Source organism: Hibiscus syriacus, unplaced genomic scaffold, assembly GCF_006381635.1.
Source record: "Hibiscus syriacus cultivar Baekdansim isolate YM2019G1 unplaced genomic scaffold, ASM638163v2 tig00110584_pilon, whole genome shotgun sequence".
In the NCBI taxonomy this organism is placed as follows: Eukaryota; Viridiplantae; Streptophyta; class Magnoliopsida; order Malvales; family Malvaceae; genus Hibiscus; species Hibiscus syriacus.
In genome coordinates, this window is record NW_024062792.1 from 4,344,129 (window position 1) to 4,358,091 (window position 13,963).

At 31.8% G+C, this 13,963-nt stretch overlaps 1 protein-coding gene across 1 annotated transcript; it reads left to right on the forward strand.

Annotated features, from left to right (window-relative positions):
• The first annotated feature begins 1,703 nt into the window (after positions 1-1,703).
• LOC120133564 lies at positions 1,704-3,072 on the forward strand. Its single transcript, XM_039150129.1, has 4 exons — positions 1,704-1,933; positions 2,034-2,249; positions 2,422-2,637; positions 2,788-3,072. Exons 1-4 carry the CDS (start codon positions 1,880-1,882, stop codon positions 3,013-3,015), a joined length of 714 nt encoding a protein of 237 aa, XP_039006060.1. The 5' UTR covers positions 1,704-1,879; the 3' UTR covers positions 3,016-3,072.
• The last annotated feature ends 10,891 nt before the right edge of the window (positions 3,073-13,963 follow it).

Below are 13,963 nucleotides of genomic sequence, written 5' to 3' on the forward strand. Positions count from 1 at the left end.
AAAACGGTCGTGGATGGTTCTCCGACCTTCTACACGGGTTTAAACAAGAGAAAATTACCGGCCGTCCGGCAATGTTAACGAAAATAGTATCGTTCGCGATCGTCGGTTCTGGCGAAGACGATCCGGGTGACGTTGGGTGGAGCAAGGCTGTTTTCTCTTGTTATGACTCTCCAACAGTACTGAATATTGTATAAAATGGTTTTCCGGCGAAACGCTGTGGTGGACGGAGGTGGTGGCCGGTGGTAGTGGACTGACGGTGGATATTGGTTAATTTTAGATGAAGCCAGAACGTATATAAAAGTTAGATATATATTTTTAATGTAAGATCTTTTAATTCTATATAAATTAAACTTCTTAAATTAATTAATATTTTTAATAAAATACTAATAATTTAATTATAATCTTATTAAAATTAAATTTAAATTGTTAATTTTAAATAAATTATTATACTCTTTAATATTTACATAATAAAGATAATTTTATTTGTGGTATATTTCGGTGTGTTGCTTTAAATGTATGTTATGATATATGATATGTGTTGTGAACTCATCCATATATAGGGATGGCAACGGACCGGGTTCGGGCCGGATATTGGTCTCCGTCTCCGTCTCCGTCTCCATTTAAAAAACTCGTACTCATCCCCGCTTAAAAAACCGTGGGATTTAAACGAGGATCTCCATCGGATAATCGGGGAAAACCGCGGGGAAACGGGTATCCCGTTTAGCATAAACGATTATTTAAACGAGTATCGGGCCGGGTATATATATTTAAATTAAATATATATATATATATATTATATATTTTTTAATTTAAATTAAATTAAATTTATTAATATTATATATATATATAATAATTATTTTTAATATTTATCGGGCCGGGTAATTAGGTAATCGGGGCGGGGATTACTAAACCCGTCCCCGTCCCCGTCCCCGTCCCCGTTTAACATAAACAATTTTTTCCCGTTCCGTCCCCGTTTAGTATAAACGGTTTTTCCTGTCTCCGTTTAATTCGATTTTCGATTTTCTCCGTCGGGTTCGAGTTTTTTTGTCATCCCTATCCATATATAGATTTTATAGATATAATTATTTGAATTTAAATATCTAAAATAATAATATTTTTTATTCTTATAGTGATTCAATACATTTATATTTATGAATATTATCATTTAAAAAACTATTATTGCATGCACAAACAACTCATCATGTTCAAGTGCATTCTAAAGCTGAAGTATTTGTTTTTATTTGAGGTGGCAAATTCCAAAGCCCTAACTTTTACTACACCATGCAAAATTAAGATTAAGACACATAAACCACGTATTTGTTTTAAAATTTTAACTTTTTAATTGATTATTTATTTTATTAATTATATTTATCTTAAAATTTTATTCATGCTTCTTATATATAAAAATTATGTATTATATTTTAAAAAATATTTTTAAATCGGCTCTGTACATTGTATTCAACCCATGGCCTTTTCACCTCCCACCTTGTACTCTAGCTGATTCATTACTCTTGCCACGTGTCAAGATCTTAACGAGCCAGGTTTCAAGGTTCCCTCTCTACCTATTTTGTCCAAGTGAAAATACATTACCTTTTTTTTTCCTGGAAAAAATTATTTCATTTTAAATCCAGAAAATGAAATAAAACGGAATTTAATTAAGAAGGTGAAGAAGTTTCTTGAAACAGACGCATCTAATGTTTTTATTTAGGTTTTTGGGTTAGGTTCGGATTGAGGTTCGGTTGAAGACTTTTAAGCCAAAGATAAGCACCCATCCACCACTCACCACTACAAAGTAACTCCACTTGTTTTCTTTCTTCTCACCCTTTTTTTTCTCGAGAAAAAGAAAAATTTTCCAAGAAAGTTTCTTTATCCCCTTCAAATGATCCATATTGATCAAGTTAGAGAAATCAAACCAAAAAGCAGAAGAATCATGGTTAGACCTCCAAATCACCTTGCTGAATCATAGATGAATCGTCCTCAATTATCACGCGATGCTGATGATTTGTTTTTCTTTTTATGGGATTTTATCATAGGGAGGAGGTGGTCCAGATTATGATGATGATTTTGATAAAGAGGAAGTGAAGTGGCCGCCATGGCTGGAACCACTGCTTCAAACAAGCTTTTTCGTCCAATGCAAACTCCATGCCGATGCTCACAAGAGTGAATGCAATATGTATTGCTTGGATTGCATGAACGGTGCTCTTTGTTCTCTTTGCCTTGCTCATCACAAAGATCATAGAGCTATTCAGGTAAACTAAATTACAAATGAAGTAAATTAAATTACAAAATTCATTTGTGTTGGATTAAAGATTTAAATTATGATTTGGATTGTGATCATGTTTATTGCGATTGCGATAACAGCAGACATTATTACGGTCATCACCGCTATCGTAATCGTCGATGGGTTTATTGTCCTTGCAGATAAGGAGATCATCATACCATGATGTGATAAGGGTTTCAGAGATTCAGAAATTCGTGGACATAACAGGGATTCAGACCTACATTATCAACAGTGCCAGGATTGTGTTCTTGAACCAAAGGCCTCAGCCTAGGCCCGGCAAAGGTGTCACCAATACCTGCCAAGTCTGCCACCGGAGCCTCCTTGATTCCTTCACCTTCTGTTCTCTTGGTTGCAAGGTAAGCAATTGAAATAACTATATACTATCGGAACAGTTGTCGTTTTATAATGATAACGGTGCTATTTGAAATTGTTATTGCATTATCACCATAGTGGTGTTATAAACGTGCTTGATAATTTTTTCCGTTGTCGTGATTAAAACCTTTCAGATTGTTGGGACATCAAAGAACTTCATTAGAAAGAAGAGAATGTTGAAGGAAACAGATGGGTTCGATGCCGAATCATTGAACGATGTTAGTAACGGAAGCCAGAAGAGCAAAGTACAAAGCTTCAGGCCATCGACGCCACCGCCAATCGCTTTGAATTATAGGACGGTGAAGCGGAGGAAGGGAATTCCTCACCGAGCTCCAATGGGAGGTCTCATCATAGAATACTAATAAAAATAATAATAAAATGAAGTTCCTCGACTGATTTAGGAAGCAATGTCAAAACACCTGAGCTTGTGCCTTAGAAGCCGGTTTTAGAAAACTAAACAATACCAATATCATTATTGTATAAAAATATAGAAGATGGACAAGATATGGGTTTGATATGATAAACATCAATAGCTTGATGAGTATACTTTTAAAAAAAAAAATCACTGAACTTTTTATTGTACTATTATGGGGTTTAAATTGTTGTATATATATATATATATAGTAGGTGTGTATTTTATAAGAAATTTTTTAATAGTTTAGGTTGATTTAATATATGTTAATAATTTTTATCAATCAATAATGTATATATTTTGTGGAGGTAATTCTTCCATCTAAAACTTACAAGAAAAATAATATTTCTTTTAATTATTAAAATTATTTGATTTGATGGGTTCTTATAAGAGAAATTAAAAATGAATTTAAAAATATAGTGTAAAAATGAAATTAATGGAGTGATGAGTAGATTCTTTGTTTATTTTATATTTTGTTGGAGTGATGACATTCTTTATACAAAATTAGTCATATTTTTGCGGGTACATTGCCATGAGGTTAGAAAGTTTGTCTCCCACGCGAGCGAAAGGCGAGTAGGAGATGAGTCTTTAGCATAGGCTATATTCTGAAGCTTTGTTGGTGTTGTTTGAACCAAATACTGCGAAGTGGAAAGTTTTACTTTTCCTTTTGTTCCAAGAGTTTCCACGCGTTTTCTCTCCATACGCACTATATTGAGGGGAATGTCTCAGGAAATGTAGATTAATATACGGTTAATATATGATCTTATCATATATATTAAAAGATATTTAATAATTTCGGTTTAGCGTTATCGGAAATGTTGACTAATAATAATATAGTAGGTCTAAGTCATGAAGAAATATTAAAAAATTATGCAATCGGCAAACTTAACTTGTCGGTTCGTGTCGATCTAAATTAAAAATGTATCGATCCATAACGATATAACAGCTAAAACTATGACAAAACAGATATTGAAATGATAAAACCGGTAAAGCGGTACCGGATATATTTAAAGTGTCGGTACTTTAATATAAGGATCGACACTTCGTTAATTTAAAAGAGAATCAGTTTTAGCGCCTATAAAGTATCGATACTTTAAAAAATGAATCGATCCACAACGATATAACAGGTAAAAATATGATAAAACCGGTATCAAAATGATGAAACCGGTAAAACACTACCGGATATGTGTTGATACTTTATATAAGGATTGACACTTTGTGAATTTAAAAGAGAAGCAGTTTTAGCGCCTATAAAGTGTCGATACTTTAAAAAAATGTATCGATCCACAACGATATAACATGTAAAAATATGATAAAATCGGTACCAAAATGATGAAACCGGTAAAACGTTACCGGATATATTGAAAGTGTCGATACTTTATATAAGGATCGACACTTTTTGAATTTAAAAGAGAATCAGTTTTAGCGCCTATAAAGTGTCAATACTTTAAAAAAATATATCGATCCACAACGATATAACTGGTAAAAATATGATAAAACCGGTATTAAAATGATAAAACCGGTAAAACGCTACCGGATATATTGAAAGTGTCGATACTTTCGTAAGTACGTGTAATAAATTATTGATACTTTCAAAGAAATACGTAATTATCCTTTCGAAAGTATCGACACCTGACATAAAAGTATCGACACTTTTGTATTTGTATCGATTAAATATAAATAACATATCCGATGAAAATATAAAGGCCATAGCTAAATATCCTCTGAAAATAGATAGAACGGACGAGTTTTTGAAATCGAAGCGTAATTGTTGTTGCATTTCAGAAGGTGTTTCTAAAGCGAAGTTTGTTTGTTTGTTGATGCAGTCGAATCGAAAAGTATGTTGTCGAAACCCTAGTTTTTTATTATTACAGTAATCGCGAATAAGGTTTTTATGTGTTGTTTGGGGTTTTGGAGTAAAGAAGCATTTGAGACCGATTGCAGGTAGAAAGTGATATTCAAGGTAAAATATAAATGTCGATACTTTTATTAAATATTATAGGTAGAAAATGATATTATAGGTTGTATAAATGTGCCGACACATTTTGTAGTGGCCATTCAAATTCTTTTGAAGAAAACCGTTTTACCACAAGAGTAGTTATCTATATTTGTATATTGAATAAAGTGTATGTAACAAAATAATTTGATTTGCGTAAACTGATATATGAAGGAAAAATGGAGTTAATGGGTTGAAAAATTGTTGGTGGTGCAGATGACTTTGAAATTGAGGCAGAGACTCGAAAGCAACCAAAGGGTGGATATATGTACTTCTAGTAAGTATCAATGTCTTTTTGTTATTATTGTTGAAATGGTAATTGGATTAAAGTATCGATAAACTTTAAATTGTTTACAAATTTTAAATGTTGACAGTATGGCCGAATGCAAAAGGATGAAGGAAGATGACACACAGAGCGGTTCGGTATGTAAAATGAAATTGACATTGAGTATTATTTAGTGTTAATGTATTGATTAAGAAACGTTTATGTTTAATATTAGGTGACAAAAGATGTGAGGTCCAAATGGAATTCGATGAGTGATGCTGAAAATGAACCTTACATCACACAGTCAAGGAATGATAGTAAAGAATACAAAGAACGGAGGAAAGCACATGAAAATAAGGTATTCATTAAACTTGTAAATACGTTGATACAAAATATATAAGAACTATAACATTATATATTGTTAAAAAATGTAGGAAGTGTCGACAAGATGCATCATTAAAAGGGTGAATTCATTAATTAAACACCTTAAGGAGAAGGGTCAGTTGAATGTGCTGGGAGAAATAGGTTTTGGATCGTTGGTATGAGTAAGGGATCGACTTACGATTCTCAAAAGTCACTCCGGAGGATTGGCTACCTTCCATACCTCTTAGCGGTGAGTTAAATTAATAAATGTTGAAAAGTAGTGTTATAGACGGTATATTAATAATGTTTGTTGCATAATTGCAACAACAGGCGATGGATGCCAACAACAAAGAAAGTGTTGTGAGTATTGCTACCTTCTGGGGTCCCATATTGGATAACTATGTAAAATTCACCGACTGTGAGAAGGTAAGACACCATACCAATTGCAAATAATGTTTTCGGATATAGAATGTTGAATTTTGTCAAATTGGGTGTGAAATTTGTTGCAGATCATGATCACAATAAACTACCATAATTCACATTGGTATCTGTTGGTGTTGGATATGGTAGATCGTGTTGCAATAATATATGATAGTATGTTTACATCTGAATCAGCTAAACAGAGAGTGAAGGATGCTAAGAGATTGGTATGTATGTATGTATGTATGAAAGGACATTATGTAAATTATAATGCATAATTTTTTTGGATCATAACTTCTTCTTTTTTAATGCAAATTAAAATATTAGATTTTTATAATAAGAAAAGCATTTGGGTTGAATACTGTGGATCTCTAGGAAAGTTTCCCTTGAAAAATTTCAAATTTGTGGAGCATAAGAAGAATAAGCAATTGAATGGGTATGAGATGTTATCATAAATAGAAAGCTTAATTTATGCAGGATTCATCATAATTGACATGTGTGGCTTTCAAATTTTGTAACAGACATGATTGCGGTATGTATATGATGATGTGGTTGGAATCGATCGGTTCTACAAGGGCAACTGGTGATTTTGTAAGTGGAAAGAAAAATTCGTTTGTGGTAAAATTGTTAAAAGTCGTAGATTGAATATTGTAGTTTACAATACTTAACGTTCTGACAATTTGAATATAGGTTGTTGGAGAGTGGGATCGATCGTGAATATTAAACGATCTCGTAAGCCACAATCAAAATCAACGAAGACAGGAGATAACAAAAGCTGCGTATGAGCACGTTGACGATCAACAGTATTGACTTTTGATATTCGAAACCCTTCTTTGGAACAACAAAATTCTTGTGTCTTCAGATTCTCTTCCACGTCAAGCCGTGTTGTTCCCTTACGTGCACTAAACCCATGTTCCCGTGCGAATCCCTTGTAAAAGTACCAAGCTTGATCACGTGAACAGAAGAGCTGACCAACCAATCTGTCAGATTCATCAACATTATGTACTTCATAGCATTCCTCGGTTGGCTTAACATTGTCTACATCAGTATGATCCATGGCAAAAATTTTGTTGTGCAAGTTCAGTGGTCCCAGAGTTGATGGAGATGTAAGCAAAGGTTCATTTTGAACATGTTTCAGTCGTGCTGCTTTAAATAGGATGTGGTATTGGTAGTGGTAGTTAAAGGGTGGGTACAACATTAAATTCGCAGTACATATTTAGGTATGTACAATAACTACCTAAATATGTGTCAATACATTTTCTACAAGTATCAACCCAAAAAACATCAAAACCAATAATTATAATGTAATAGGTAAATTAACATATTAGGTAAATTTTACCTTTTTTTCATAATGTTACCTGATATGTTGAAAGTATTGATCCTTTTGATAAAAAGGATCGATACTTTACAATATAATAGGTAAAAATATAATGTAATAGGTAGAGCGCTTATATTGTAAAATATCTATCCTTTTAATAAAAGTGTTCATACTTATTTCACTGTGGAAAACATTAATTTAAGGTTATCTTTTGAGTGAGTTTTAAGATATATCAATTTAGTAATTATACGCGTCTAATGATTTATTTATTTTTTATGTTACGGTATATATTATTATTAAATTAAAAACAATAAACATATATATTACATATTTATTATTATCTTTGGTTAATATTGTTAAATTTAAATTCTAAATAATATTTTAAAAAATATCAAAACAATCAAATAATTTTTTGTATAAATGAAATTATTAAATTAATATTGTAGGTGGAAAACATGAAACACTATTAAAAATTTTTGAAACATAAATTACATAACTTTCAAAAAAGTATCGATTCTTTTTACAAAAAGTATCTATACTTTCAACATATCAGATACATTTTATCGGTTTTGTCATAATAAAACTGGTTTTGTCATTTTTTTTACCTGTTATATTGTAAAGTATCTATCCTTTTTATAAAAGGATCGATACTTTCAATATATCAGGTAAATCGCTATCGATTTTGTTATTTTTTTTACCGGTTTTGTTATTTTTTTTACCTCTTATATTGTAAAGCATCGATCCTTTTTATAAAAGGATCGATACTTTCAATATATCAGGTAAAGCACTACCGGTTTTGTTATTTTTTTACCGATTTTGTTATTTTTTTACATGTTATATTGTAAAGTATCGATCCTTTTTATAAAAGGATCGATACTTTCAATATATCAGGTAAAGCGCTACCGGTTTTGTTATTTTTTTACCGGTTTTGTTATTTTTTTACCGGTTATATTGTAAAATATCGATCCTTTTTATAAAAGGATCGATACTTTCAATATATTAGGTAAAGCGCTACCGATTTTGTTATTTTTTTTATCGGTTTTACCGAAAATGTTAAAAAACATTGATGTTTTAGGTAGGAATAATAATTTTTAGGTATTTTTACGGATTTTGTTATGCCCAACAATAACAAAACCGGTAAAAATAGACTTTTTAATAATAAAATTAGTAAACACAAATTATACAAATTAATTTTAATTTTTTAGTTTGTAAGATGCCACAAAATAACTAATGAAAAAAGGACACGGTATTTCTATTTCGATATTAGCTTTCTAATAATAAAATAAAAAAATTAAAAAAAATATAATTACAATATAATTTAAAAAAAAAATCATAATGAAGTGATGGAAAATATTTATAATTAGAATATAACTATAAGCATCAAATACAATAAAATAATATTATTTATTAACAAAATAATAATATTATTTTTAAAATATTAGAATAATTTATTTAATATTATCTATGTCAATATTATTATTAAAATATTATATCTATAATTTTATAAATAAAAAATTATGATTATTATATTTTATTAAAATAAATTTGCAATGTTACCGATATAAATATACCCGTTTTATGATAGAATATGTCAATATAAGTGTTACTTATTACATTATATAAGCACTTCCTAATATGTTATTGTGCTTGATAATGTTTCCAGTAATTAACCTATTTTATTATATAAGCGCTACCTATTACATTACATAAACGCTACCTAATATGTTATTGTGCTTGATAATGTTTCCAGTAATTAACATATTTTATTATATAAGCGCTACCTATTACATTATATAAGCGCTACCTAATTTGTTATTTTACTTGATAATATTTCCGGTTGAATGATATAACATAACCGGTCTAAATTTTAACCGGTCACTTGTTTAACCGATCACGCCGTTTTTTAGCCGTTTTTTAACCGCCGCATAGCAGAACTACCCCTATATTGAGACGAGTTTTCTTTGTGGCAATCGATCGAGTTATTATTAATATATATTAATAATAAAAATTTGTTTTTCATTATTTAAAATATTAGAGTAAATTAGATATTTAATCATTCAATTATCACTTTAATTTCATTTTAGTTATAAACTATTTTTTTATTTCAAAATCATACTTAAAGGTACATTTTAGTTAAAAATTAAACAAAATTATTGACCTAATAATTTTTTTATTTTTCACAATGACATGATATTAACTTATGATAACATGTCAGTAACAACATTATTATTTTTAATGACGAATGGTCAAAATGTAACACCATATATTCTTTTTGAAAAAAATTAGTGAATTAAATATAATTAAAATGATAGTTAGATGATTAAATACATAGATTATCAAAGAGTGTGCTTTTAACTTGGTTTTTAAAGATAGATTAGGAATTAACATATGATTTTATGTTAGGAGATGAATTTATAAAATTTTAAATAAAAATAAACTTATAAAATTTTAAGAGATAATTATCCTTGTCTGTCCCTTCGATCCATCTCTGATGTAAATCCAAAAGCTTTTTACTAAATTAACTCAAAAAAGAATCGAACTAATTAACAAGAGCAGAAAAACTCTTTGATTAGAGCTGTAAAGAAGCGTATAAAAGAATGGAATATATAAGAAATGAAAGAGCTGTAAAGAAGCTTATAATTTTGGTTTTATACTCGAAACGTGGGTTGTCTTCATTACATCCGCATATGGTTGCTTTTATACTCCCCATGTTTTAGGAACTCAAACTTCTCCTTTCTTCGAAACCATGTCCATGCAACTCACCAACCTGCTGAAATTTTATAAATCCATCCTTAATACAAAATCATATGTTTATCTTGAGCGGAAACAATAATCATTATTATTTTATGAAAAGTAAAAATTAATTGTTTAAAAATTAATAAAATAAAAATAAAAAACGATTACAAAATTTTAATAAAAATAGATATTAATTCATTTTTAATAATCTATAACAAAATAAAATGTGATAAGAATATTTCTTAATCATTAACAATGTACGTATAATTTTCTTCGAATCTATAACTTTTAGAAGGAAGAACATTTATTTTAGTATTTGCAATTATCTTCAAAACTTGTAAATAAAACATAGGGTTAAGACTATAATTTGGTTTTATATTTATTTTTACAATTAGTCTTTACCAAAGCCGCTACAGGTAAGTGAAGTGCACCCTTTAAGGTTGAATTGATTGTCTCTACCAAGTTGGTCGTCATGTGTCCATATCGATATCCACCATCATATGCGTTCGTCCATATTTCTTTATCGATGAGGCTGATGTAATCGTATCCTTCCTCGTTCTTCGCCCACAAATCTTGAAGCATTGATTCAAAGATTCGAGGAAGTAGTTCATAACCTGATAAAAAAAATGTATAACTTACTAACATGATCAAAAGGATCGAAAGAAAACAAACTACATCAATTTCACTTACCCATGTGCACAAGTAATTGACGCTCATCATTCTTCTTGTATCTTCCATGGTAGTTCGCAGCAATGTGTCGAAGACAATACCTATGTTAGATAAAGGGTGGTTGCCACATTGGACCCAAAGAATCCATTGCTTCTTTGATCCCAACTCCACGATTTGAAATGACACAGATTTTTTCCCTCGTGATAATATGTGCACGTAAATTTATGAGGAAAAAAGCCCAAGAATTTGTATCTTCTCCTTCGACAAGAGCAAAAGCAACTGGAAGAATGTTGCGATTGTCATCTTGGACAACTGCCAATAATAAAACTTGCTTGTATTTTTCATACATTAAAGTCCCGTCGATCTGGACCACATGCTTGCAGTATTTGACAACATTAACGCACTGTGGGTAAGTACAAAAAACCCGGTAGAATTGACATCGATCACGGAGAACTAGATCATTATGGTATGGATAGGAGGTTTTAAAGTCCACAATTGTCCCAGGATTCAACCTCTGCACCAGCCTAAACCAGCCTGTAAGTTCGTTGTAAGATGCATACTATTCGCCATGAAGTTTGACAATGGCATTTTGTTTTGCCAACCAAGCTTTTTTATAGGAGACAGTGTACCCATACTGTGATTGTATAGCTGAAATCAACACAGCAACAGCTATATGAGAGCTTGCTTTTACCATGGGCATGATGGCTTGTCATATCACTTCAGAGTCCAAGTTGGGATGATCTTGGTTGACCCCTCCAACACAACATGTGTGAGGATCGTTGTATACTGTTAGTTCTCATATGTTGTTTTTCCTCTTCCTCTTCGATACGCGAACCATCCAATTGCATCCGTTTTCGCGTCAGGGACAGTAGCATACATATTTTTCTGTCGTGGAGCGCTTGACTCTCGATTAAACAGAATTACAAATATTATAATTTTTTATAGCCATTATCGCTTCTTCTTTACTTGAAAACTCCATGCCTAAATATAACTCACCATTATTTATTGATGAGTAATATCCATAGTCACCGAGATGAGGCATATCTGCAAATTTTGGCCCATACATTGCACCATAATCAGCTTCATACATGTGTGCTGGAGGGTCAGTTTGTCACATCATCATCATCATTGAAGTTGAATTGCGGTGATTCTGGGTGAATGAATAGTCCAGTCTCAGCATCATCCGCACTAGGCTCACGAAGCGGTTCTTCTGGTGGAGATGATGGTTCCTCCATGCTCTCCACATTTAGGTCGAAGAACCTACTACTTGCACGCCTTCCCCTTGAACTGGAGGCATATCGACATTCAGATAAAAAAAGCTCGCAGTCGAATGTCTCCCCCTAGAGCTTGAAGCCATCGTGTCAAATGAAAACTGCACAGATTGTTGCGTCGATGTCATCTCCATATTAAGGTCAAAAGGATTTGCAGATGAATGTCTTCCCCTTGAAGTGGACGCGATGTTGCCATACAGATTGTTCGTCGACCCACCTCGATACATATCGTAAGGAGTTGCAGATGAATGTCTCTCCATTATGGCATTAAAATCATTACACATTACTGTCGTCGGGCTGTCAACTTGATCAACTTGTTCATCCAACCCATAGTGGGAGCTTAATGATTGACCCGAACAGCACGCACTTGAATAAAATTTGCATACATCTCAATATTGGCGTCTTAATAATTACTTTGAGCTTCAACCATCATTTCAACATCATCATTGTTCAAAAGTTCGAACGTTGTATAAGTTAATGGCAACAATGATGTTGGAAATCTGTACTGCAACGACGACATTCTTCTATTACTTCCAACATGAATCTTCCTCGAAATCTTCGTTATCAGCTCCTCAAGAGTTATGTTTTTTTTCAATGATATTTTAACACGCTCATTTGATACGAAAACAATGCCGGTTTCATCTTCTCGAATTTCTCCATCATAATAAACAATAGCTGAAAGTCGCGCCATTCTTTGAGTTTAAAAGTGCGGTAATATTATATCTGCAAAAAAAAAACAACTGAAACAATTCTGATTAAATAAATAATATATGAACGAAAATATAACACAATAAATTTTTTACACATAAACGTAAATAATTTAAATAATATAATTTTATATTATTACCTGTACTGCAAAACTATTTCGACGTATATTCCCGCTTTCTAATTTTACAAACACAGAAATTAATTGACAACAATTAGTATAATATTTTTTCAAATAATCATAATAAACAATAAGTATAATAAAAAATTATCACAAAATTACCTTATAACGAAAACTCGCACGAACTTCTGAATTAAATATGAGAAGATTGTTAGATTGTTATATTAATTTTTTTCTAATCGAGAGGAGATGTGAGGAGTTACCCCGGGGAAAGGTATTTATAGCCGTGAAAAGCTACAAGACGCGGTACCTGCACCGCGCCTTACATAACTATATCAGATAAAGCTAAGGCGCGACCCCTGTTCCGCGCCTAATAATTTTGTTAAAGGTAAGGCGTTGCCCCTGTCCTGCGCTATACTCATAGGTGGCCTAAGGCGCGCCCCGGGGCCGCGCTTTACACACGTGTATTCCATGTCAGCATAAGGCGCACTGCAGGGGGCGCGCCTTACCCCATATGGCGCCAAATCAGCGTAAAGCGCGTTTCAGGGGCCGCGCCTTTCTGCAAAGGGTGTTAGATCGAAAAATATAATCTGAACGATACCTGATCGGGAAATATACTGTTCAACGGTGATATATCAGGAAAATCGCCATACATGCCGTCTTACACCTTGAAATTGATGGCGGAGATTGAGATTCAATCATGAGTCGACACGTACCCTCTCTAACACCAATAATTATACTTTGGTCACTTCGTAGCCGTCATCAAAACAAATACCTATCTTTGGCGTCCTACTTTATTGAATAATAGTAATAGCATTACATTTTATATTAGGTTTAAAAAAATGTTAATGTTACACCTAGAAAATGAGATGTACCTTGGAATAACATTCATAAAAGAATAATTGAAATTGCACCAACCAAAATATTTTGATAATTGAAAAATGATTTTTTATTTTTAAAATTTTTAAAATTGAATATCAATCATCACAAGATATTTAAGTATTATTGTCAAATAATTAAGAGATTTTATAACA